The sequence below is a fragment of the Panthera uncia genome, assembly GCF_023721935.1.
Source record: "Panthera uncia isolate 11264 chromosome B2 unlocalized genomic scaffold, Puncia_PCG_1.0 HiC_scaffold_24, whole genome shotgun sequence".
In the NCBI taxonomy this organism is placed as follows: Eukaryota; Metazoa; Chordata; class Mammalia; order Carnivora; family Felidae; genus Panthera; species Panthera uncia.
The window spans coordinates 5,839,996-5,862,610 of record NW_026057580.1 but is presented as its reverse complement, the minus strand read 5'-3'; the positions used below and the strand labels follow the sequence as shown (position 1 = coordinate 5,862,610).

The window sequence follows — 22,615 nt, the reverse complement described above, 5'->3', positions numbered from 1 at the left end:
CCAGCTCTCTGGCTCAAGTCTCTGGGGAGGGCGGAGAGAGGTGTGGGGGAGGGCCAGGGAGGCGCCAGCAGCCTCTGAGGGCTCCTCCATGAGACATCGCGGCACCCAACCCTTTAACTCCTCTGTCTCCGCCTGCATCACACCCCACCTGGTAGCTGTGAGGCAGGCAGGGCCACGATTATTCATTACTGTGGAAGAAATGCAGCATGTGGCGACAGAGGAACCCTGCTGCTGGCTGGGCATGTGGCCACGGGCAAGTTATGTAAAATGGGAGATAATCATCCTCACCCTGCCCACTGTGCTCTGTAAATTGGGGGCACTATGCAAATGAGGAGAAACAGGATGTGGACTGCTTGAGAATTAGCAGGTGCCATGGAATGCTTGATGGGATAGAGAACAGGGCAGTTTTGATGGGGGATGGGAGCAAGGGCAGGGTCTGGAGTAGGTTCAGAGGAGAGGCGGGGGCGGGGGGCAGCGGTGGGGGGGCCCTCTGGGTGACCGCAGGCAGGTGTGTGCTCAGTGGGTAGGAGAGCTCGCAACCTTGAAAGCAGTTTCAAGGCGACAGGGAGTGGTGTCATGGGAGAGTAAGTGTGGCTTCCCAGGGCCTGACTTTTCCCTCTGCCCTGGAGAGCCCGGCAGCCAAGTGCCCACTTGGCTGGGATGAGCCTTTGGCACCTGCCCTGTCTTCTTTCCAGACAGGTGTAGTCACTCACCTGCCAGCACCTGTGGGCTCTCGGCTTCCCACACCCTGACCTGGCACCTGTTCTGGCAGGGAGCACACTAACCTCACCTTGGAGTCAGACTCTCTTTCCGCAAGCTGTTGGCTGGAGCCTCCAGGCTTCCCTGCCTGCCTCGGCCTGGATGCCAACCCCTCTGGCTCTTTCTGCTTCTTACACTCGTGTCTGACCACCTGGGACCATCTGATGGCTCAGCCCCCAATGCCTCCTGTCCCTTGTATGTCCTTGATGACACTGGGCAGGTTAATCTTTGCCCCCCCCCCTCCCCGCCCCCAGCCTCCCCGAAAGACCAGGTATCAGCAGCTCAGAGAAGGAAGGACCATTAGAATTCACTTGACTCCAACTTCTGTGTGTGTAAAGGAGGAAACTGATATGAAGGGAGGGAAAGCGACCTGCCCAAAGTAATGGGGCTAAATTAGCAAGTGGCTAAGAAGGGCCGAGAGCCTGGGCCTCCTAACTCCTAGTCCAGGGCTCTTTCCACCGCCTCCCTAAGCCCTTAGTTCTCTTTGCCACGGAGTCCCTACCACCTCCGGATCCCATCCCTGCAAGGGAACCTGATGTGACCCAGGCTGGAGCCTCCACAGCTCAGGAGCCTCCTCTCCGGCCACTCAGGATCCAGGGACATGCACGGCTCCGGGCGAGTTGTTTGAGGCCAGAAATGGGCGTTTGCTCAGGGCTCACAGGCTACGTCTGGGGCCTCAAAGAGGCCAGCGTGGGGCTAGAGCTGCTCATGTCGATGGGTGGGGCCCCCTTCCTCTCCCTGAAGCCAAAGAAACCGGGCTGGATCTCTTCTCACCCTCCTTTGATGTAGTCAAGAAATGTGCACTCGGACTCCACCGCAAAGGAAAGCAGCGTGACCTTGAAAACAAAAGGCAGCTTGGTCAGCGGGGAGCCCAGGGTTGGGGGGAGACGGTTTGCTGAGAGTCAGGGGGCACACAGCAGGCCACTTCTGCAGACCCCACTGCATACAGTACCCACAACGACCCTCGAAGTGCAGCTGTGGTCCCATTTTATAGCCAAGGAAACTGGCTTCAAAGAGGTCATGCCATCTGCCCAGGACACGGCTGAGTGAGACTGGAACCCAGGTCGGTCTGACTCCAGAGCCTGCACTCTTGACCTTGATGCCAAACTGCATCCTAGGAGGGCCCTGCCTCTGTCACTGGGGCACAGGGGTCAAGCCAAGAGCACGAGTTTCCCCTAAGTGGACACCGATGTGGAGTGTGGAGGGCAAGGGGGTCTTCCTGACACAGGCCCGAAAACCTGCCAAAGCCGACTAGCTCCACCCTTCCACGTCCTGCTAACTGTCGACCTAAAGCACCCCTCTTTGGTCTGCGCTTATCTTAAACCTTACTTGTCCCGACTCATCCCTCTGGTGTCTCGTGATCCCTGCCTTCTCAGCCCCGAGACCCTCATAAGCAGCCTGTTCTTTCCCTGGAGGTACCTGACGGGGGGCCCCCCTTCAGAGCAGATGCCTTTCGATCTATGCCTCCTGGCGGCTTTGGCATCAGCTCGGCCAAGACAGGCAGCTCCCTGGCACCTCGCTACAATAATGATTTAGGATCATGGAGACAAGTGAAAGCCTGGCTGCCAAAACCAATTAAATGAGGCAAGACTGGGGCAGGGGACCTATCACCTGTGCCAGAGAACTCTACCCTAGAATTTGGGGAAGCCCCTACTGGTGCAGATTCTGCTATCGTGACCAACTCTCTGGGTAGGCCAGGGAGGGCCTCTGCTTGACATCAGCCCAAATAATGGGAAGGTCTGTGGGTGCTGAGCCGGGCCTCGGAGACCCCTACCTGCTGTGGTTATGGTGTCAGGCACCCGGACGGACGAAGCCTCCTTTCACTAGCAGTGGACCATGGCAGTGGCCTCTACCCTGGCCAGTGGTCACCAGATGACCAATGATCATCTTGCAGCCTGGGTGGGGACCCCCAAACCAATTACATCCGTTTTGGGGGTAGGGCTCTTGCCCTAGATCTTTCTGTAGCTCCTCACATGAGTCTAACCGACAGCCGGGGTTGAACCCCACTGCCCCCCACAAGGCTCTGGGCTGAGGCAGCTCCCTAACCTGCCTGACCATACGGATTCACCCAGGGACTTTGTTGCTCAGAGTGTGGTCCCTGGACCAGAAGCAGCAGCAGTAGCACCTTGATGCTGCTTAGAATGCAGACATGCAGATTCGTGGCACATTAACAAGATTCCCCGAAGATTCTGCACACAGGAAATTAAGTATGAGAAGCCCTGTACACGGGTTCCCGGGCCTCCTGAAATGGAACCCCAGAGAACTGGACAGGGCACGGGCATTTTAATAAGCATCCTGGACCCTGACTGATTTGTTATGGTGAAGACTGACCTGAAACAAATCATGTCCCCTCTCTGGGCCTCAGTTTCCTTATGTCTGAGAAAACGGAACGAGATCGATGGTTTTCAAACTTTTTTTTTTTTTAGCAGTACCTCTGAGATTTCTCAGCTGGGGAAGGTGCTGCCTCCCCTAGGGGCATGGGAATGTGTAGGAAAGTTCTGGGGCTCTGCCGATGCCTGGGGCTCTACTGGTAGCCATGGCTGAGACCAGGGGTGCTAAGCGCCCCACGATGCACAGGGAGGTCCTGGGACAGGAAGAATGATCCTGCCCCCAATGCTGACAGCCTGCAGCAGACACACTGCAGCTTTGGACAAAGGAAATATTACTCCAACATTCTCCTGACTGAGAAACAGTTACAATCAGTCCCCTTTGAATGAGCAGAGTAATTTGCAGTTTGCAGGCCTGCGTCTCCATCTGTCTGTCACAGCCACCCAGCACAGTAAGCCGGGCAGGGATGATTTATTCGCCCCATTTTACAGATGGAGAAAATAAGGTTCCTCAGAGGAACCCCGGAGCTCCCTGACTAGGACCTCTTCTGGGTCTGGAGGTGCAGTTTGCTTAACTCTAAGGACTAAGTGTGGCTGCATTTGCAGATGGGGCTGTGGACATCTACAGCACAGAGGGACACGAAGGGTACAAATCTTGAATGTATCTGCAGGGCAAAGATGCTGGCTTGTTCTAGAAGTGCACTGTGGGCTCCGCCTCAGGGCCTTTGTACATGCTGATCCCTACAGCTAGAATTCTCTTTCCCCAATATCCTCAATACTTGCTCCCTCCCCTTCTTTGAATCTCTGCTCTAATATCACCTCCTCAGAGAAAAGCTTTCTTTAATTACTTGACATCAAATAGTTATCGTGTCTCTGGCATTCCCCAACACTTTACCTTTTGTATACTTTTTTCTACAGCACTCAAAACCACAGGACAAATACAGATACATGTATGTGTGTATATATATAATTTGTTTTCTGTCTCCCCCACTAAAATATAAGTAACAGAAGGGCAAAGATTTGAGTCTGTCTTGTTCCCAGCTGTATCCCTCACGCCTAGAACATGACAGTGCTCAGTAAACATTTGTTGGATAAATGCATGAATGTCCTGAAGATCAGCCCCTGGAAGCCACGGGGCTAGTGTGATCCTAGGATAGTCGTGGTAAACAGGGGCAGTGCCGGCTGCCAGCGCTCAGTTTAACTATTGGGCTCATTGCCATCTCTAGCTACGACCTTGGTTGTGACTTTCTGCCTCTGTGACCTTGGGCGAGTCACTTCCCTGCCTGCAGCCTTGGTTTCCTCTTTTATGACAAAGGGATGGTAATGTCTGCCTCTCAAGGAAACAACCTATGAAAAAGCACCGGGGTGGGGAATTTCCCACAGCAAGGGCCTCTACTCCTTTTCTGCTTCCTTTCTACAGGAAGTCCCCATGGGAATTTCTCATTCTGTGTCACAGGTATGGCCTACACCATCTACATCTACATCTCCTATCTCCCCGCAGGGGGAGGCTCCATCGGCCCCATCCCTCCCCACCCCCAACGCCCCACGTCTGGTTCCCACACTCTGCACAAGCCCACCCCGCAGACATGCGCACCTCCTGACACCAGACCTAGCTTGGACCTCAGGATGTCTATGCCTGGCTGCAGGGGACGGCGGGGGCCGGGGGGGAGCAGGGGGGGGCGGCGGGTGCCACTCACTGTGCCAGAATTCACGTATTTCTTTTTCTTCATTTTCTTTTTGGGGTTTACCACCTGCAAGAGAAAACAGTCACAGGATAAGAAGGAGTGTTTCCAAGCAGTCAGGGCTGGGCCCCCAGAGCTTCTAACGACCCGAGTGTGGCCCCAGCCCCAGCCAGCAGAATGTGGGGTCCAGGGGAGGGGAGGGTCCCGGGAGGTTTTATGAGAGATTGGCATTTAGATTTATACGCGCGGGCTTCCTGATTAGACCCAGTGTTCCACGACCAAACACAACAGGAATAATATTTATTTCATCTTCTTCCCCACTGCTCCCCCAAACACGCCCTCCACCCAAAGCAGCCAAAGGAGGTTCGATGTTGCAAAGGGGCCCTGTCTGTGCCTGCCCTTGTGTGTTGGCTCAGGCTGCTCCCCTCACCCCAAATGCCTTCCCCTCCTTCCTCCACCAATTCCCCCTCCCTGAGATCCAGCCCTACTGCTGCCCAGAGGCCTTTGAGGCTCCCCCCTGCCCCCAACACTGCAGTTAGAATTTCCTTAACTGTTCTTCATGTGAAAGCTCTCATTCCAAACCAGACCTGTCATCAGAGAATATATCACAGACCTAGGGGCATATTTAGTAGATGCTAAAAAAAAAAAAAATCACTTGTTGCTGGGCTTAACTCAGTGGTCTCAACTGCCTGCCACCTCCCCCCTCCCAGGCATTTGGCAATGTTTGGAGATATTTTGGTTGCCACACTGGGGGAGAAGGTAGAGGCAAGGGATGCTGTGAAACATCTTGGAGTGCACAGGACAGCCCCCAACACAGGAAATCATCAAGTCCAAGATGCAGAACCACGGCTGAGAAGCTCTGGATGAATGAGGAGGACCAGAACCCTCCAGGGGGATTTCACACCTGCCACATCCGTACTGGGCTTGAGCCTCACCAGCTCTTTTGTTTTCACCTGGGAAGCTCAGGCCCAGCCTTTCCCTAATCTTCCATCAAAGGAAGCAAGGTGGTTTGATTTTCACACCCTAGGTCCTCCACAGGTTCCTGGTGAATTCATCCCCCCCACCCCATCTCCCCAGGGATGGCCAGCTCTGTCTTTAGCAGAGACCTCTTCTGTCGGAATGAGAGTTGCTATCCATTTCTGGAGATAAGGAAATGAAGGTACGGGGACAGTGACTTGCCTAAGGTCACAAAGCTGCTCTGGGTAGTGATCAAACTGGAAACTAGGTTCCAGCCCTCAGCCCGCCTTCCTGCTTACCTGGGTGCCACCTTGATAACAAATACAAACACATTCCTTCACAAATACTTCTGGGGGGGAGGGAGTGGGGGATACCAGTTTCTCTTCTAGAACCTTCACTCCAATTGGAGAAAGATACGTCCTAGGGAGATACAGGACAAGAGATACCAAAAAGGGGAGCCAGAAATGTGAAGGGAGTTGGAGGAAAGAAGGACTGTTCTAGGTCCAGCATCAGTAAGGCTCCCCGGGACAGGTGGTGTTGAAGGCAGGTGCTGAGGACAGGAAGGGTTTGGGGCACGGGGAGATGGAGGGAGGGCATTCCAGTCAGAGGAGATAGTTGAAGGGGGTGGGGGGAGGCAGGGGGCGGGCACAGAACTGGGGTCCAGTTTGACTACAGGGCCACAGAGTGGAAGAGTAAACTGGGCTGGCTGGCAGAGAGCCTAGAGGGGCCAAGCTAAATGTCTGATGACTTCTAAACTAGCAGGGGCAAGATCACAGGTTCTAGGATGCTGGAAGGGGAGGGGAGAAGGAGAGACATCAGGGGTACGTTTACCCTCTTGGTTCTGCCACCTACTGGCTGTGTGACCGTAGGCAAGTTACTTAACCTCCCTGGGTTTCAGTTTCCTCATCTATAAAATGGGAATGAAAAGTACCTACCTTATAGAAAGGTATGACGATTAAATAGGTCAATACAAGCAAAGTGTGTAGGACATGGTCCACAATGTAGTAAATACTATATAAGTGTTAGCTGCTATTAATTTTTATTACTATGACCACTACCGCCCCCACTAGTCCAGGTGAGAGGTCATGAGCCGGTTGCTGGAACAGGTAGAGAGCTATGGCAAAACAGCATTGTCAAGAAGTCAACACAGGTCTTGGGCCCGGGGCATGGCTGCGGGAGCAGGAAAGGGGTCAGGGTTGACCAGGTAGACACAGAAGGAAGGAAGAGCTGGTCCCAGGTGGGAAGTTCAGGTGGGAAGGCTGGCCACAGCTCTGCAGGTGGAAATTTGTGAGCCTGGGGAGAGAGCCCATGACAACCTCAGAGCCTCCACAGGTACGAAGGCCACTCGGATGATGTGTTGGTCACAGACACATTCACGGGAAAACCATGTAGTAGGCCAGCTCCAACCCTGCACTGTGCCTCAGTTTCTCAATCTGTCCCATAAGGGTGTGGAACTTTTAGAACTGAATACACCTCAAACTTTTATTCCAAAGTCTCCTCCCAGCTGAGGAGAATAAACATGGACTCCTGGGGGGCTGGGTGTCGCCCAAGGACCTGGCCACAAGCACATTTCTTTGAAGTCTTCTGGGTTACCTTTAAATTAGCCTGTATTCCACATTTCCACTCTCTAATTATAACTGTTTTAATATTAAAGCAATGTTTTGTTCTCAGATCCTCATGTGAAGTGGGCACTGAAGAAACGCCCTGTTTATTCTGAGGTTTCGTGCCCTCCCAGCACCCCACCCTCACCCCACGGTACCAACCTCTCCGGCCCTAAATGGCTGCACCCTGAAGTTCCACGTGGGGGACCATCGCCCCCTGGGGGCCAGCCAGGGAATCTCCCAACTCCCAGGCTGGAATTCTCCGCCTTCTCCTCTCCTTCTCTTCACACCCCCAGGGTCCCGACGGCCCCCCAGGGCAAGTCTGGGGTGGGCCCTCCTGTGCAGGCAAGTCCCTGAATGGCTCTCAGGGGCCAGGAGCTGTGCCAGCTTTGGGAATAGGGAGTGAGACACTGCCCCCACCCTTGAGGACGTCATGGTCCTTGAGGGGACAGGAAGCTTGACAAACAGGTAATAGCCAGGGGGTGGGGGGGTGCATAGGAGCACCGAGGAGAGGTATTTACTTCAGACTTTGGGGGTGGAGTGCGTGTGCAGGCAGAGAAGGCTTCCTGGAGGAGGAATAATACCCAAAGGGAGTCTCCAAAGATCCACAGACCCAACCAAGTGAAGAAAAGCTAAGGGAGCCCCAGGGGAGGCACCATGGAGTGAAGCACAGAGGCTGAGCCAGCAGGGCGGTTCAGAGAGCCTTGGACAGCATAATGGGGCTGACAGTGGCGGAAGGCAGGGAGGGAAGGAGCAAGACCCCAGGGCCTCCTAGGGGTGGGATATGTGAGTTTACTTACGCACGCCCACTGGTTGCAGATTGCAGGCTGCTGGGGTGTGGAGGAGCTTGGACTCTACCCTGTGGGTCAAGGGCCCTGCAGACTCTCAGCTGGGGTGAGGGCGTCTTTTGGAACCTCCTCCCCACTCCTCTGCATGAACCGGGCTGACGCAGTAGGGGGGATGCACAGCCAAGGGTTAAGGAGGGCAGCGAGGTGGTCAGACTGCCATTTTGGAGGAGCCCTTGGATTACTGAGTGGAGGACGGTAGGAGGTGGGAAGGCCGTTAGGGGGCCGTTGCAAAGCCCCCCACGCGGGGGAGATCATGGCGGTGGAGGTGAATGGGAATGGAGGGAACAAATGTCAGAATGTGTAGGTGGTAGGATTCAGTTGTGGACTGCATGTGGGGTGAGGGGCAAGAGGTGTCAAGGGTGACTCCCGAGGTGCCCCCCATGACGACCGCCCAGGAGTTGGAGCCTGCTGGCCAGGGAGAGGGGACAGCTGTGGAGAGGCCTTCAGTTTGGGAAGGCTGAGTCTGAGGAGTGGCCAGCAGACAGCTGGACATAGGAGTCAGACACCCAGGGTGATGCCGGGGCCCAGGAGAAGGGTCTTTCCTGACAGAAGCCTGTTTTCCCTTCAGACAATTTGGACTCTAGAAAGGCCTTTCAGTGACCCCCGCCCCATACTGCAAGCCCTGCCAGAGTTGAATTCCTTTTCTACCTGATGGTGTTTCTGATGGGGAAAACAAGTCAACCCAACCTTGTCTGCTTTGAGCTTGAGAGATCATGGCCTCTTCAGAGCCTGTCAAGCACCCTTAAAAGCCAAACTCCCAAAGATGTAATCCCTTTACTTCACTTCCCTAAAAAATCTCCTTAAAGGAAGCCAGAGAAGGAAAGGATGGGGCCTGCTTCTCTCTGCCTGGTGGGGGAACAAAGACAGCCCTTCCCTTGGCTGATGCGGAAAACAAAGCAATTAACTGTGAGGATCAGAGCCCTTTCAAAGAAATTCACCCACGCTCTATCTTCACAATGGCCTCGTTCAAGGGAGTTCAGTGTGTGCACGGATCATCAGCACCTGCTGGGTGCCCAGCGCTGCCCAGGGCCAACACGACAGGAGGCCACAGAAAGGGCTGTCACCTGGCCTGCCCTTAGGGAGCTTCTGTCTAACTGGAACACGAGACCTGCCCACTCAGAACCCAGACACAGGGGGAGGGAGTGAAGAAAGTGTGGATCGATTCAGACTCAGCGACGGAAGTCAAGGCCTGTTCTTCAACTTCGCTAGCTGAGTGGCTGCTAATGTGAGGAGAGAGCCCAACTGTAGGGCCGTGGTGAAATGTAAATCTCTTGGCACACAGACGCTCAACAGATGATGCTGGAAGACAGCAGTGATGTAATAATAACAACGCTCACTAGGGGCCAGGCACTGGTCTAGTGACTTATTTAATTCTCAGTATGCATGGCGCAGAGTGGTTCAGGAACTTAGCCCAGGTCACATAGCTAGGACGTGGTAGCGTCAGGGTAGGGACCCAAGTGGTTATTAGGGTTATAAGTATCTGCAGTTAAGCTGGTCTAGCATGAACCGTGCATGAAGCTCCCAGGGAGGAAGCACGAGGCCAGAGTGGCTGGGAAGGCCACCAGAGGAGGTGGAACTCGGCCAGATTTGGAAGGTGGGAGAGCATCCCGGGAGGGCGAGCACACCCACACACAAAGGCTCAGCAGCAGAAAGTGTCCTTTAAGGGCAAACACTATCATCTCCCGAAAGACTGGGGGCCTTGTCCCAGGTTCTCCAGGTCCTGGAGGTGGAGGGATCCTGACTCCCGTTCCTCTGACTCTTTTCTTCCAGAAAAGGTAAGATATTCAGCAGGCCCTGAGACTGGTCTGTTTGAAGGCAGAGGGCCACCTTGAACTCAGGACCTTGGGTCTCAGGCCTCAGAGACTTCTGATAATGTCCCCCCCCCCGCCCCCTCCGCACCCCTACCCCCCACCTTGTTGGAAGTACTCTGTGGAGGCCTCTCCACAGCTGTCCCCTCTCCCTGGCCAGCAGGCTCCAACTGCTACTCAGTGATTTGGAGCCAGACACGTCAACACTGTTTGCCTTTTGATTTTCCACTTACTGAACCACATGTCTTTGGGCAAATTCCCCAACTTCTCCAAGACTCAGGCTCCTTAACTGTAAAATGGGACAATAACACACACCTCCCGGGAGAGTGTGCAAATACCCCAGCCCCACACATGGCCCCCTGGAGTCCTCAATGTCTGGGAGTCATGTATTATCAGAGCAGACCCCAGCCCCCAGGGCGCCCACCTCACCTCGTAGATGTTGAACTGGCTCTGCCCACGGGCTAGCTCCCGGTAGCTGGTAGTGAACTCCCCGATGAAGTCGTGGCTGCAAGGGAAGGGCTGCCGCTGAGACCAAGCGGCCCAGGCCGCCCCTTGCCTCTGCCCACCTTCCCGCCTCCCACATCCCTTCCCCTGGCTCCCCATTCTGCTTGGGGCCCTTCTGCAGGGGCACGTGCCAGCAGAGAAGCTGGGTCCCTGGGGAAGTGTCCAGGGTCACCCATGGGGTGGGAAACCCAGTGGTCACCTAGCAAAGTGCAGGGCCCCGGACGACGGGACTCAGGTTCTTGTCGGAACAAGACAGCAGTGCAAGGGATTTTGAGGACAACTGGAGAAATTTAAATATGAAACGAATATTCGATGGTATTCAAGAATGATTGTTCCATGCGTCAGGTGTGATAATGGCATTCGCAGTTATGTAGAAAAAGGTCCTTATTTTTTAGACGTTCTCAATGAGATATTTAGGGGTAAAAACGCCTTGATGTCTGTAATTTAAACTACATCAGCAAAACACAGATAAAGCAAATGTGGCAACATGTAACACTTGTAAAATTCAGATGATAGGCTTAAAAGCATTCATTAAACTCGCCTGTCTTTCTGCGTATTTGGACATTTTCCCAATAACACTTTTTGAAAAGGCCATTTACGCTACGTCCACCCAGGCAGCTGGAGGTGTTTTCTGCGGCGTCCACACCTCCTGGGACTGCCCCCACTGTCACTGTCCCTGGTAGAGGGAACCTGGAGTGCCTTCCGGGGAGTGAGGCCCAAGGCGTGTCCCTGGGGCCTGGCTCTGCCTTGAGTCCACACTGTGTTTTGACTACGTATTTATAGCTCTCTGCATTCAGACCATGAGCTCCTCGATGGCAGGCCTCTACGGCATCTGGTGGCTGTCCCCAGTTTTCCCCAGTGAAGGAGAAATATGGGGAGCTCCCGGGTAAGATGAAGTAAATCATGGGTGAAAACATGGAGCTGATGTGCCTGTGATGTGGTTAAAGAGGGGAGGACAGGGGGACAGAGCGAGTTTACAGGTGCTGGGGCACTGGTGTCCTCTCTTGGAAGGCCTTGGGGAAAGGTGAGCTACTTGGCCCGGCCAGGGCCTAACTTAGAGCTGTCTGCACAGCCCTTTACAGTACCTCCTATCCACGTCGCAGACTTGACAGGCATCGATAAGGAGTACGGGCCTCTGCAACGCCCCTGGCAGTCCCACAGAATGGAGGAGTCACAAACGTCAGGGCGTATTTGGCTTTGGTCCAACAGACAAGTAGGAGCCAGTGAGGTTTCTGGACTACAGCCACAGGAGGCCCCTTCTGGTCCTCATCTGTGAATTCCCAGTGAGGCTGCTCCCTGGGAGCACATTCACAGACAGGGAGGGCACTGACCTCCCCAAACCCGACTAGAAAGTGCCACCCTACTGGCCAGGCTTGGCCCTACTCAGGTACTGCTTCCTGGCTCTGGAGACCATTCAAGTGTGTCAAAGCTTGCATTTCCCGGGGCGCCCGGGTGGCTCAGTCGGTAAGCATACTTCTTGGTTTCAGCTCAGGTCATGATCTCACGGTTCATGAGTCGGGCTGTCTGCTGACAATGCGGAGCCTGCTTGGGATTCTCTCTCTCCTGCTCTCTCTGCCCCTCCCCTGCTCTGTGTCTCAAAATAAATAAACTTAAAAAAAATAAAAAGCTTACACTTCCCAAAGCCGACTCCCTCAGGGCCTGCTCCCTGCAAACAGATCCTCTGATGCACCAAGGGCCTCCCCACTAGATTCGGGGGAGTCTCTGAGGGCTGAGCTTGTCTTCTGTGCCCGGTCACCCGGGCCTCTGTGTGCTTAGCCTCACACAGAGAACACATCCATGAATGCTCGGGGGGTCGCTCGGGGGTTGCTAGTTTCTGTACATTAGGATATGCACATTTCAGAAAATCCTAATTCTCCCAAATGTAAGGAGATTTTAGTCACTGGCCAGCCGCTAGGCAGCTATTTTGGGAAAAGAGGCCTCTTATGCCCCTGGAACCTGTCATGCAGGTCACAGAGCCTCTGGTGCTTCAGTGGAGCTGGGCAGGGACAAGCCACTGGAGCTGGGGGACCTCCCACGGGAAGACCCTCTCGCCCCCAGAGCTGTCCCCATCCCTGCTCACCTTTTGTCCTTCTGCCTGCTTACCTGCCATCGCGATCCCAGTCGTACACCTCCACCTTGATGGTCCTGCAAGGCAAAGGGCCCGTGGTGGGATGAACTTGACCCAGCACCTGTGGGGCCTGAACGGGGCCCTTCCCCTGCTCCTGGGCCAGAAGGGGATACAGGGCCCCCCACTAGGCTCCAGCTGCCCTCACTGGAGACGCAGCAGCCCAAGAGACAAAGGAACTATCTTGAGGCCTTTTGGCTAAGGTCTTAGGGACAGTGGCAGCCCGAAAGCTGTGTAGGGACTCCCCCAAGTTTCAGGGAGAATGTGGAAAAACAGCTGCAGACTTCAGTTCACCCCACCTTCTCCTTGGCCACCCCAGAAGGGACACAGGTCCCAGGATGAAGCCATATGGTGAATTTATCAGGGGCGGGGCTGTTGTGGTGGGAGCGAGGCGCTCCCCAGATCTCAGGCCTAACCAGTCTGGGCTCTCCTGGGGAGGGGGCGACAAGACTGCAGGTGTGTGTGGTGGGACCCCCGGGTCTGAGGAGTCTGAGTGGTGGGGAGCCAGCCCAGCAGGGAAGGACCCAGAGCCCCTGACTGGGGGATGGCCTGCTGAGCTTTTCCATTGCGACGACTGGCTCCTGAGTGAGGGTGTAATTATCTTCACATTTTAGCCTGGCTGCTTTAATTAGTTTGTTTTGACTCCTGTGCATGGGGCTGGGCTTTGGGAGCCCATTTTATTTTTAGCTCGTTTCCATGGCAACAGGCTAGCAGACCAGAGGTGGGAGGAGGGAGGTGGAGGGCTGCGGGTTAACCCTTGGTGCCAGTGGTCCTCCAGGGACGCCCAGGCAGGGACGAGGGGGGGGGGAGCTGCCAGGGTCCCACTGCAGGGTCAGGGTCCGGGGAGGCGGGAGAGGCGTGGGGAGCCGGGGTCTCCAGCCTTCAGTCCTAAGTGGGGCTCGCACAGACCCGTGCCTGGGCCCGTCTTCTATTAACATCTCATCATCTCGCCCATGGCCGCAGCCCATCTCCTCGGGTCTGCGAGGAGTAGGCCTCGGGACTGCGCAGCGCCCAGCAGGAGGCGCTATCCCCCTTCAGATGCGCCTTCACGGCCCCCGGGGCGGGGTGCTGATCCGCCTGCAACAGGGCACATAACTGTTCCCAATGAGGGAACGTCTTGTAGGTTGTGCACCAACCGGATTTTTGTTACCAAAATGTAAAATGGGGCAGGCACAGAAGCCCACCATTTAAAGGAACCCTCTAAATTCTTGTGAAAAACAAAAAAACTATGTCTCTCTGAGGTGAATTGTGTGGAAAGAAAAAAAAAAAAAATCTAGGCTCCTGAAGGTAGCTGATGAGCTGGAAAGAGAGGAAAGAGGCTGGGGTGCAGACTCAGATGCTGTGGGACCTGGGGATGTCACTGAACCTCTCTGAGCCACAGACCATCATCTTCAAGGAGGGACAACAGCAGCCTTGCAGAACAGCTGCAAAGCAAGTCAGCAAACCCCGCCTAGCACACAGATGGGTCTCTATAAACATGCCTCTTCCTGGGGCACCTGGGTGGCTCAGTCGGTTAAGCACCCGACTCTTGGTTTGGGCTTGCGTCACAATTTCACGGTTTGTGAGACGGAGCTGGGGCATCGGGCTCTGCGCTGACAGCACAGAGCCTGCTTGGGATTCTTTCTCCCTGCCTCTGCCCTCCCCATGTGTTCTCCCTCTCTCTCTCTCAAAAATAGATAAATAAACATTAAAAAAAAAAAAGGAAAAAATGCCTCGTCCTCCTCACTTGGGCATTTGGCCACACTTGGATAGTTTTTCTTTCTTTCTTTCTTTCTTTCTTTCTTTCTTTCTTTCTTTCTTTCTTTTATTTTTTATTTAAAAAAAAATTTTTTTTTTAACGTTTATTTTTGAGACAGAGAGAGACAGAGCATGAACGGGGGAGGGTCAGAGAGAGGGAGACACAGAATCTGAAACAGGCTCCAGGCTCTGAGCGGTCAGCACAGAGCCCGACGCGGGGCTTGAACTCACGGACCTCGAGATCATGACCTGAGCTGAAGTCGGCCGCTTAACCAACTGAGCCACCCAGGCGCCCCTTGGATAGTTTTTCATATGAAATTTATTTAAATCAGGGACACCCATGCCTGGGTGCCTGGGCTCTGCCACTTCCAATTCCTGGAACGACAAGGCTGGACATGACCTTCGTGGCATCCAAGCCAGGCCACCTGGCAGATCACCAGACACACACAGCCCCAGGTCCAGTTCTTGGCAGCTCTGGGCAGTGCCCCGGGATCTAGTTTAAAGGTTTCCCTAGCGCCTCTGCTGTGCATGTTCTGGAGTGATAACCTCCAGCCCCCTCATATTCGGATGGGGAAACTGAGCCCTAAGAGCTCCCAGTGATGTGCCCAGGGTCACAGAGCGGGTGAGGGTCAGAGCCAGGACCCTGCGTCACAATGCCAAAGTCCCCCAGTCCTTCCCAGAGCCATGCAGCTCTGTAGGGGACATCCAGGAACCCCAGGGAGGAGTGCTGGTCACCAACACCAGCCTCTCAGGCGACTCGATCAGTGATAGCCACATGCTCAGAGGCTGTAGGAGGACCTCAGTTACAGCCACAGCCTTGGATACCCCCAAAAAAAATCACTGGGGAGCTTTTCTTTAAAACTCCCAGGGCCACAGGGCCTGATTCAATTGGTCTGGATAGTACTCGGGCACAGGTAGCTTTGGTCAGTCCCCTGGTTGATTGGAATGTGCTCCAGAACCACTGACCTTCTCCAGATGAGAGCACTGATTTTCCAACCTGGTTGCATACCGGATCCCTGGCGAGCATTAGCAATCCTGAGGTCAATGCCTCACCCCAGAGGTTCAGAATCATTTGGTCTGGGGTACGGCCTGGGCAGGGGGATTGTTAAAAGCTCCTTGGGGAAAGTGACACTGCAGCCGAGGTAAAGACCACTTGGAGTGTGGATTCCTGTGTAAACCCACCCCGGCCTCAGCTGAGGGTTCTAGGGATGGCTGCAGCTTAGGGGGTCAGATTAGCTCAGAGACTGCAGCCTCCAGCGCTGGGGGAGAAGGAGGTGAGAGAAACAGCACTCAAGACAGGGGAAGGCAGAGGCAGAAGCCAGACACGGCTCTGACTACTCTATGGACAGTTCTGTCACTGTCCAGCCCTGGCTGGGCTGCCCTGGGTCACCTCGTGTGCCACTTGTGGGCTGCAGGCCTTGGCTCCAACTCCTTAGCACAGGCCTAATAAAGGCTCATATCAGACCAACTGTGATTTCTGGGGACCGCACAATAGAGAAGGGGCTCCTGGGTACAGGACAGTGAAATGGGCCTCTGCTACCCACGGAATGAACATCTTATTTGACATTTAAGGCTCAGAACACGGAGCCCCTAATCTGAGAGGCAGTGAGGTGGCCAGAGAAGGCTGCAGGCTCTGGGTCAGTCCCAGTTCCTCCAGGTACCAGCTGTGTAGCCCTGTGCAACTGGCCTACCCCTCAGGGACTCTGTTTACCCCTCTGTCAAATGGGATCATCGTACCCACTTTGGAGTGCTGTGAGGAGTCAACTATGTCATTCCCGCATCATTCACACCAGCACTGGACACGTGTTGTTCTGTTCCATCTAAAACACTCCAGCCTTTTGTCCAAGACCCTGTCTCCCAAACAATCCCCTATTCACCATGAAAATATCAGCCCCACGACACTAGGGATTTTTGTGTGTTTTGTTCACCGACGTATCTTCAGCTTCTAGAACAGTGCCTAGCATATGGTAGGGAACATAAATATTATTCAATGCCCATTGCCCGACTATGATCTAACAACTCCGAGAAGTTACCACCCAGTAACAATCCCCTCCTTCCACAAAATCACAAAGGGAAGCCCAGGGTGTGTGGCTTTCCCCAGGTCACAAGGCGGCTCTGCAGAGCTGGGTGTGTGTGAGCCTCAGCAGGGCAGCAGGGATGAGGGACGCTGGCAAAGGCCGAAGGCCCCCCTCTTGACACACCACTGGCACACGGGCAGCATAGTCTACCCCACCCCCCCTCCCCCGCCCCGGCAGAGGTGCAGGTCTGCCTCCTAATGAGCGTCTCCCGGGGCAGGAAGAGGTACTGGGCTGACAGGTCCCCTCGCCTGATTGAGTCAGCCCCCCAGTCAACAGTCCTAGAGGCTTCTAGGCCAAGAAGAGGGGGTGTCAGGCCTCACTGAGCAGGCAGCGAGACCGGATGGCAGCGCTCCATGCAACCCCAGCCATACGCCAGGGCCCTAACCTCTTCTGCCGCAGTTCAGTTTCTGCACGTGCGAGCTGGGGAGGAAAGAACTCTCCCAACCCAGGGCACATGTAGTGGCTGGGTCCCTCGGCATGTGGCGGGGTTCAGAGGAGAAGCACTTCCCTTCTCCAGCAGGCTGGCAGAAGCACATGAAGCTTCTATGAGGTGAGAGCCCCCAATTCTGGGGAATCCTCTCCCCAGATGAGGACCCAGGACAACCGACCCTCTTAAAAATCCACTCATTCAACATTAAGGTGTGAGTGAGTGAGTGACAGCATCCCAACCAGGGCAATCTGGCTTAAGGGAACTAAATCCTCAAATCACAGAAGGTTCAAGGAGAGAGTAGGGGGACTTCAGGAAAGGCGGGGGAAGTGCTTCTTGTCATCACCCACTTCACTCCACTGGAGGGCTGGACTTGCTCTGATCTGGAGGCCAGCTCCCCTGATTCCAACTGTGCTCAGCTGGCTCGCGTGGGTTTGGCCTGGAGACACAGCAAAGGCAGGGGAACCCCAAACCGGAGGGCCAAGCCAGAGGCGACTTCTGGAGAAGAGAAATGTCCCTTCTCCTTGTTTTGGCAAGATACAGAAGCTCCAGGCCTCTGTTTCCCCATCTGTGAAATGGGTGTGTCACTAGTACCCAACTTCTGGGTTACTAGCGCGATTTAAATGCACAAAATAAGAGAATGCATTCAAACCAATTAGGACACAATTTGGCCCATGTCTGAAAGACTCAGCAATCTTAACTCATTTCCACCCCCCACCCCCAACTCCCATCATGGCAGGAAAACGATCCTTTCTCACAGATCCCTGGTTCTCATCCTCCTGCCCTCTTTTTCATGATAGGAGTTGATAACTCCTGTTTGGATTCTCCCCTCTCAGCGCCCTGCTCACAGCCGCCCTCCCTGCGTACCCTGCTACCTCTCTGACCATCTCCGCTTCTTTCTCCTGCTTCCAACCTGTACGGAGGCCTTGGGCACCCCACCTCTGCCAGCTCTCTGTCCCCCCTGTCCCCTTGGCAGAGCATCGCTGTGCCTGTCCCACAGCCCCTCACCCTGGCTCCCTGTCACACTTCCATTTCTGTCTCTTGACCCCAGCTCCAAACACTAATGACCTTGACTTCCCTTTCACCCCCTGATCTGGGCAGATGTCAAGGCTTTTGAGTCTTTCTTCCACCTCCAGGCTCAAAGCAGATCTGCCCCAAGTCCCTGGGCGAGCCCTCCTCCAAACATACCCCGCTCACACTCGTCTCAGACATCTGGCAGCAGATTGAAGGTTAAGAACACGGATTCTCTAGCCAGCCTGCCTGGTTCCAAATCCTAATTCCACCACTGACTGGCAGTAAGACACCGGGGAAGCTACTTCACCTCTCTGGCCTCCGTTCCTTTACCTGTAAAAGGTGGATAGTATTAGCCCCTTTTTCAGGGGAAATACTAATCGTTGGGAGAATTAAATTAGTTCATAGACATAAATTACCACGGAGGTGCTACAGGAGCCTTTGCTATTATTATTATTATTATTATTATTATTATTACCTGTCTGCCTCCCATTCTGGCCTGGGAGCAACCTAACAGGGAGACTTGGGTCTGACGCTCAGAATGCCCACGGCACCCAACCTGGTGCCCGGTGCCGGCTGGCTTGGAAAACAAGGCTGTTAGATCAAACTGAATGTGTTCTTGTGAGGCTTCAAGAGGTACCTCAGACGGAAGAGGAAAAGTGGCTTTGTTTTCTTGCACAAACCCCTCCCCTTCCTCCCCTGAGAGGGCCTCCCGGACATTTGCACCTCCCAAGTGGCTGTTGGGTACATAGGTCACCCTGGAGCACAGCATCAGACAGGCCTGCTCGTTTTCCAGGCCAGCGTGACATGCCTGGCCCCTCCATTAACACTACCATCAGTCACTTCACTTCACGGTCAATCTGTTCCTGGCTGTGGAGAAGGACCCAGCTGCCTGGCCATTCTGCAAGGAAACTGGTCTGGGGCTCAGCCTGGGAGGGGGAAATGGGGGCCTGTGGGGGTGTTCCCCACCATCTGCACCCTCCACCACACCCTCACCTCCTCCAGTGGCTGCACAGTGACCCTAGGCCTCTGAGACCGGCTGCCCTCCTCACTGTCCCCAACGAGGTTGGGTTCTGAGGGTGCAGGGCTGTGGGGGGGTCAGCTGGACCCCCAACAGCCTCTGGGCAGAGGAGCCAGAGATCTCAATTCCTCCCACCCTGTGCAACTTGACCTGCCAGGCTCTCCCATCCCTCAGCCTTGAATTTCCCCTCCCTTTTCCTGTCATCTCAACCATTCTTCCAGGAACCAATACCCCCCAGCTCCTCCCAGCCTTCCCCAAGCCTCCTTTTCACCCTGCTGCTCCAACCAGACCGTCCTCCCAGCCCCCAGCACCCCAGAAGCCTCAGGACCCGGTCAGACACATACCAGGGGTTCATTTGGCTGGAATGCCTATCTTTGTCTCCAGTCTTATTTTGCACAATTATTTAGCTATCTAAAATGCAGATGTGCACACATCTGAACTCCCTGTGGTCAGACTTCAAGTTCCCTCAAGATGGAAACGTGGCTACATTTATATTCCCCTGAGTGCCACACAGCTGCTGGCGTAGTGGAGCCAGCCTCTGTGACTGCCTCTGGAGGTGCTCAGTGACAGCCTTTGGAGCAGATTGTGGCTGTTCTGTTCCCAACAAAGAGGCAGGAAAAGGAGCCACTTCATCTCCTGGATCAGCAACCTAGTAAGGCAATCTTGAGGGCTTCCTGGAGGAAGACAGGGGTGTCTGAAGGCCATCCACCTTGTCATTCACTCTCCATCCCACCACACCTACCCAGTCGGAAGCCACTGTGAGCAGGGTCCCAGGGAGCCCACGCCAATGCCATCGCCCAGGATGCCCCGAAGGTGTCTGACACCCCAGTATTCCTGTCGAAGTGGCCAGCAGAGGCCCGGCCTCCTCAAGGCTGCCCAGGCAGCCCTGCCTGTGAACCCCCTGCCAGCTCATCCCCCAGCAACAGCAATCACCAGGAAACCAGGCTGGGTTCTCATGACTTAACACAGACCGATACCAGCTTCCAGCTTCCAGCTTCTACCCCCACCCCCACCCCACTCCCCGGCACTTACCACAGTTTGTAATTACATGTTTCTCTGTGTGATTATTGGATTAATGTCTGCCTCCCCCGCGAGAATGTAAACTCCACAAGGTTGGGCAAAGGGTGAAGACTATGCGTTTTGTTCCCTGCGGATTTCCCAGCATCTAGCGCACAGTGCCTGGTGCATGGTAGGAAGTCTACAAACGCTTGTGGACAAAATGCCAGGTTTGGTATTTTATGCACACCAGAGCCTGCTTGTGGCGCTTCTGAGCAGCCCTTTAAGGCAGGCAGGTAGCCATTTAAAACCCATTTTACAGATAAGGAAACTGAAGCTCAGACAGGTCAAAGTTTGCCCAGGGTGCCAGGGCTTTTAAGTCACAGAGCCAGGATTAGAAGCCGCGTACCCGGGACCTGCGCCCAACAGTCTACACTCTAAAGGGTGATGGCGATAGTGGACATGTCATAAGAGTAAGCTGTCACATCAAAAAAGTTTCACGAGTTCTCTGTACTCCGCCCCAGCCCCCCACCCCCCATTTATCTTGGGATGCTGACTCCCCAGATTCCATCTGCAAGGAGTTGGGGCTGGTGGCGGCCCCGGCCACCTCGGCCTGCATCTAGAGCCCCAACCTGCTCCCACTTGCCCCTCCGCTGGAAATCATGGAGACACAGGCTGCAGAGCTCCAGGCCAGGACCCCCAACACCCACAAGGGCTCCCCCGGGGAATCCCAATCCCCCAGCCTGGGGAGGTCTTCACCAATGCGGGGGAGGGGAGGGCAGACAGCGGTGGGGGAGGGTGGAGAGGGAGGCCTGGGAGGAGATAAAGGCAGACACTGCCCAGGGAGGTGAGAGGCAGGGACAGTGCAGCTCCAGGAGGCTCCGCCCATACTGCCTCGGCAGCCTGCACCTGCACCTGCGCTGGGGAGGGACATTTTCTCATCTCACCGGTCATAGTCCCCGTTGCAGAGTGCTCTCACAGGAATGGAGAAAGTTTGCCAGACTGGGTTTAGGGTGTTCTTCATGACCTCGGTCTTGTGGCAGATGGTGAAGCTGGTGAAGAAGAGAGGGAAGGTGTCAGGCCCGAATCGAGGGAGGCAGAATCCAGGTGAACAGAGGGGCCACAACCCAAGAGGCTCTGTGGATGCCAGACGGTGGAAACTACAGCTGCATGAGGTGATGAGCCACCTGTCACTAGCAGCATCCAGCCAGGAACTAGATGGCCACTTCTTTCTTTTTTTATTTTATTCTTTCTAACGTTTATTTTTGAGAGAGAGAGAGCGCGAGCATGGGCTGGGGAGGGGCAGAGAGAAAGGGAGACACAGACTCTGAAGTGGGTTCCAGGCTCCGAGCTGTCAGCACAGAGCCCGATGGGGGTTGGGGAGGGGGGGGGGCTAGAACTCATGAACTGCGAAACCATGACCTGAGCCGAAGTCTGACACTTAACCAACTGAGCCCCCCAGGCCCCCCAACTAGATGGCCAGTTCTTGGTGATGTTTTTTGGTTTGGTTGTTTAGGTAGGCTTTATGTCCAGTACAGAGCCCAAAGTGGGGCTTGAACTCACGATCCTGAGATCAAGACCTGAGCTGAGATCGTGAGTCAGATGCTTAACCCACTGAGCCACCCAGGTGCCCCTCTTGGTGATGTTTGAGGGAGCAGGTGCACAGCATCAGGAGATAGGGGTTCTGCCCTTCCTCCCCCCTCCCCCCACCCTGTGTGACTTTGAGCTAGCAGAACCCTCCCCTGTGAACTCAGGGAGCTGGCTGCTATCAGCCATTCTTCATCTGAGACCCATGGAAGGACCTGTGGATGGGATTTCAGGGTTTGTGAACCCCTGAAATTGGGGGATATTGGGTGGGTGACTCTCATCTGCTTGCTGTCCCCCTCCTGGAACACTGTCCCAGATCTCCATGTTCTTGGCTTGCCTCCTCACTTCCTTTAGGTCTTTACTCAAATGTCACCCCTCTGACATGAGCACTTGCCCTGAGCACCATATATCAAATTTACAGCTCCTGGTCCCCTGACTCCGACATCCCCTAGACCCCTTCCATGCTTTTTTTTCTTTTTCACCTGTTACTGTTTGACATTTGACATAGTCTGTGTATCTCCTTATTTATTGTACGGTCTATCACTAAAATGTAAGTCCTGTAAAGGCAAGCGTTTTGTCTTCTTTGATCACTGGTGTATCTCCAGTGCTCAGAACAGTGCCTGGCACTTAGTAAGTGTTCACTAAATATTTTTTTTGGAACGAACTAACGAATATCTGTATGTCTCAGAGGAGAGTTTCCACAGATTTCACTGGCATTCAAGGCAGTGAAAGTAAGGCCCCTGGCTTAGACAATCTCTAAGACACTTTAGGCTCTTCCAGTCTGAATCCATGAGCCTGCTTTGCAAACTAAAAGTGTTGAATTGGCTTATCCCGCTGGGCTCCAATCCAGCATCCCTGCCCACTCCCCATGCCACGCCTGCTGGCCCTATCCCAGAAGCCTGCCCCACCACCTGGAGGGGCAGCCAGGAGCCAGGGTGGAGCTGGGAGCAGAGGCTGTCCCCCTGACACTTCCCAGCATCCACCCCAGCCCCCTCCCAGCCTGGAAAGGTCACCCCGGAAAGTGCCTGGGCCCCACCCATGCCCACACAGCCTGTGCCATTTCTTCTCTGGCAATTTTCAAGTCAAAATGTCATTCCTGTCACCGCGGCTCAGCGTTTCTCTGCTCCTTCTCGCCCGCCCACTGGAG

At 54.6% G+C, this 22,615-nt stretch overlaps 1 protein-coding gene across 2 annotated transcripts in view; it reads right to left on the bottom strand.

The window, feature by feature from the left end:
- CPNE5 (copine 5) overlaps window positions 1-22,615 on the bottom strand; it is a 93,606-nt gene that overhangs the window by 9,134 nt on the left and 61,857 nt on the right. For both annotated transcript variants that reach the window (XM_049653367.1, XM_049653368.1), the window contains 5 exons: window positions 20,829-20,933; window positions 12,590-12,631; window positions 10,412-10,487; window positions 4,784-4,837; window positions 1,534-1,595 (listed from right to left, as the gene is read on the bottom strand). In XM_049653367.1, the coding sequence (XP_049509324.1) occupies window positions 1,534-1,595; window positions 4,784-4,837; window positions 10,412-10,487; window positions 12,590-12,631; window positions 20,829-20,933 (339 nt within the window). The remainder of the gene's footprint in view (window positions 1-1,533; window positions 1,596-4,783; window positions 4,838-10,411; window positions 10,488-12,589; window positions 12,632-20,828; window positions 20,934-22,615) is intronic.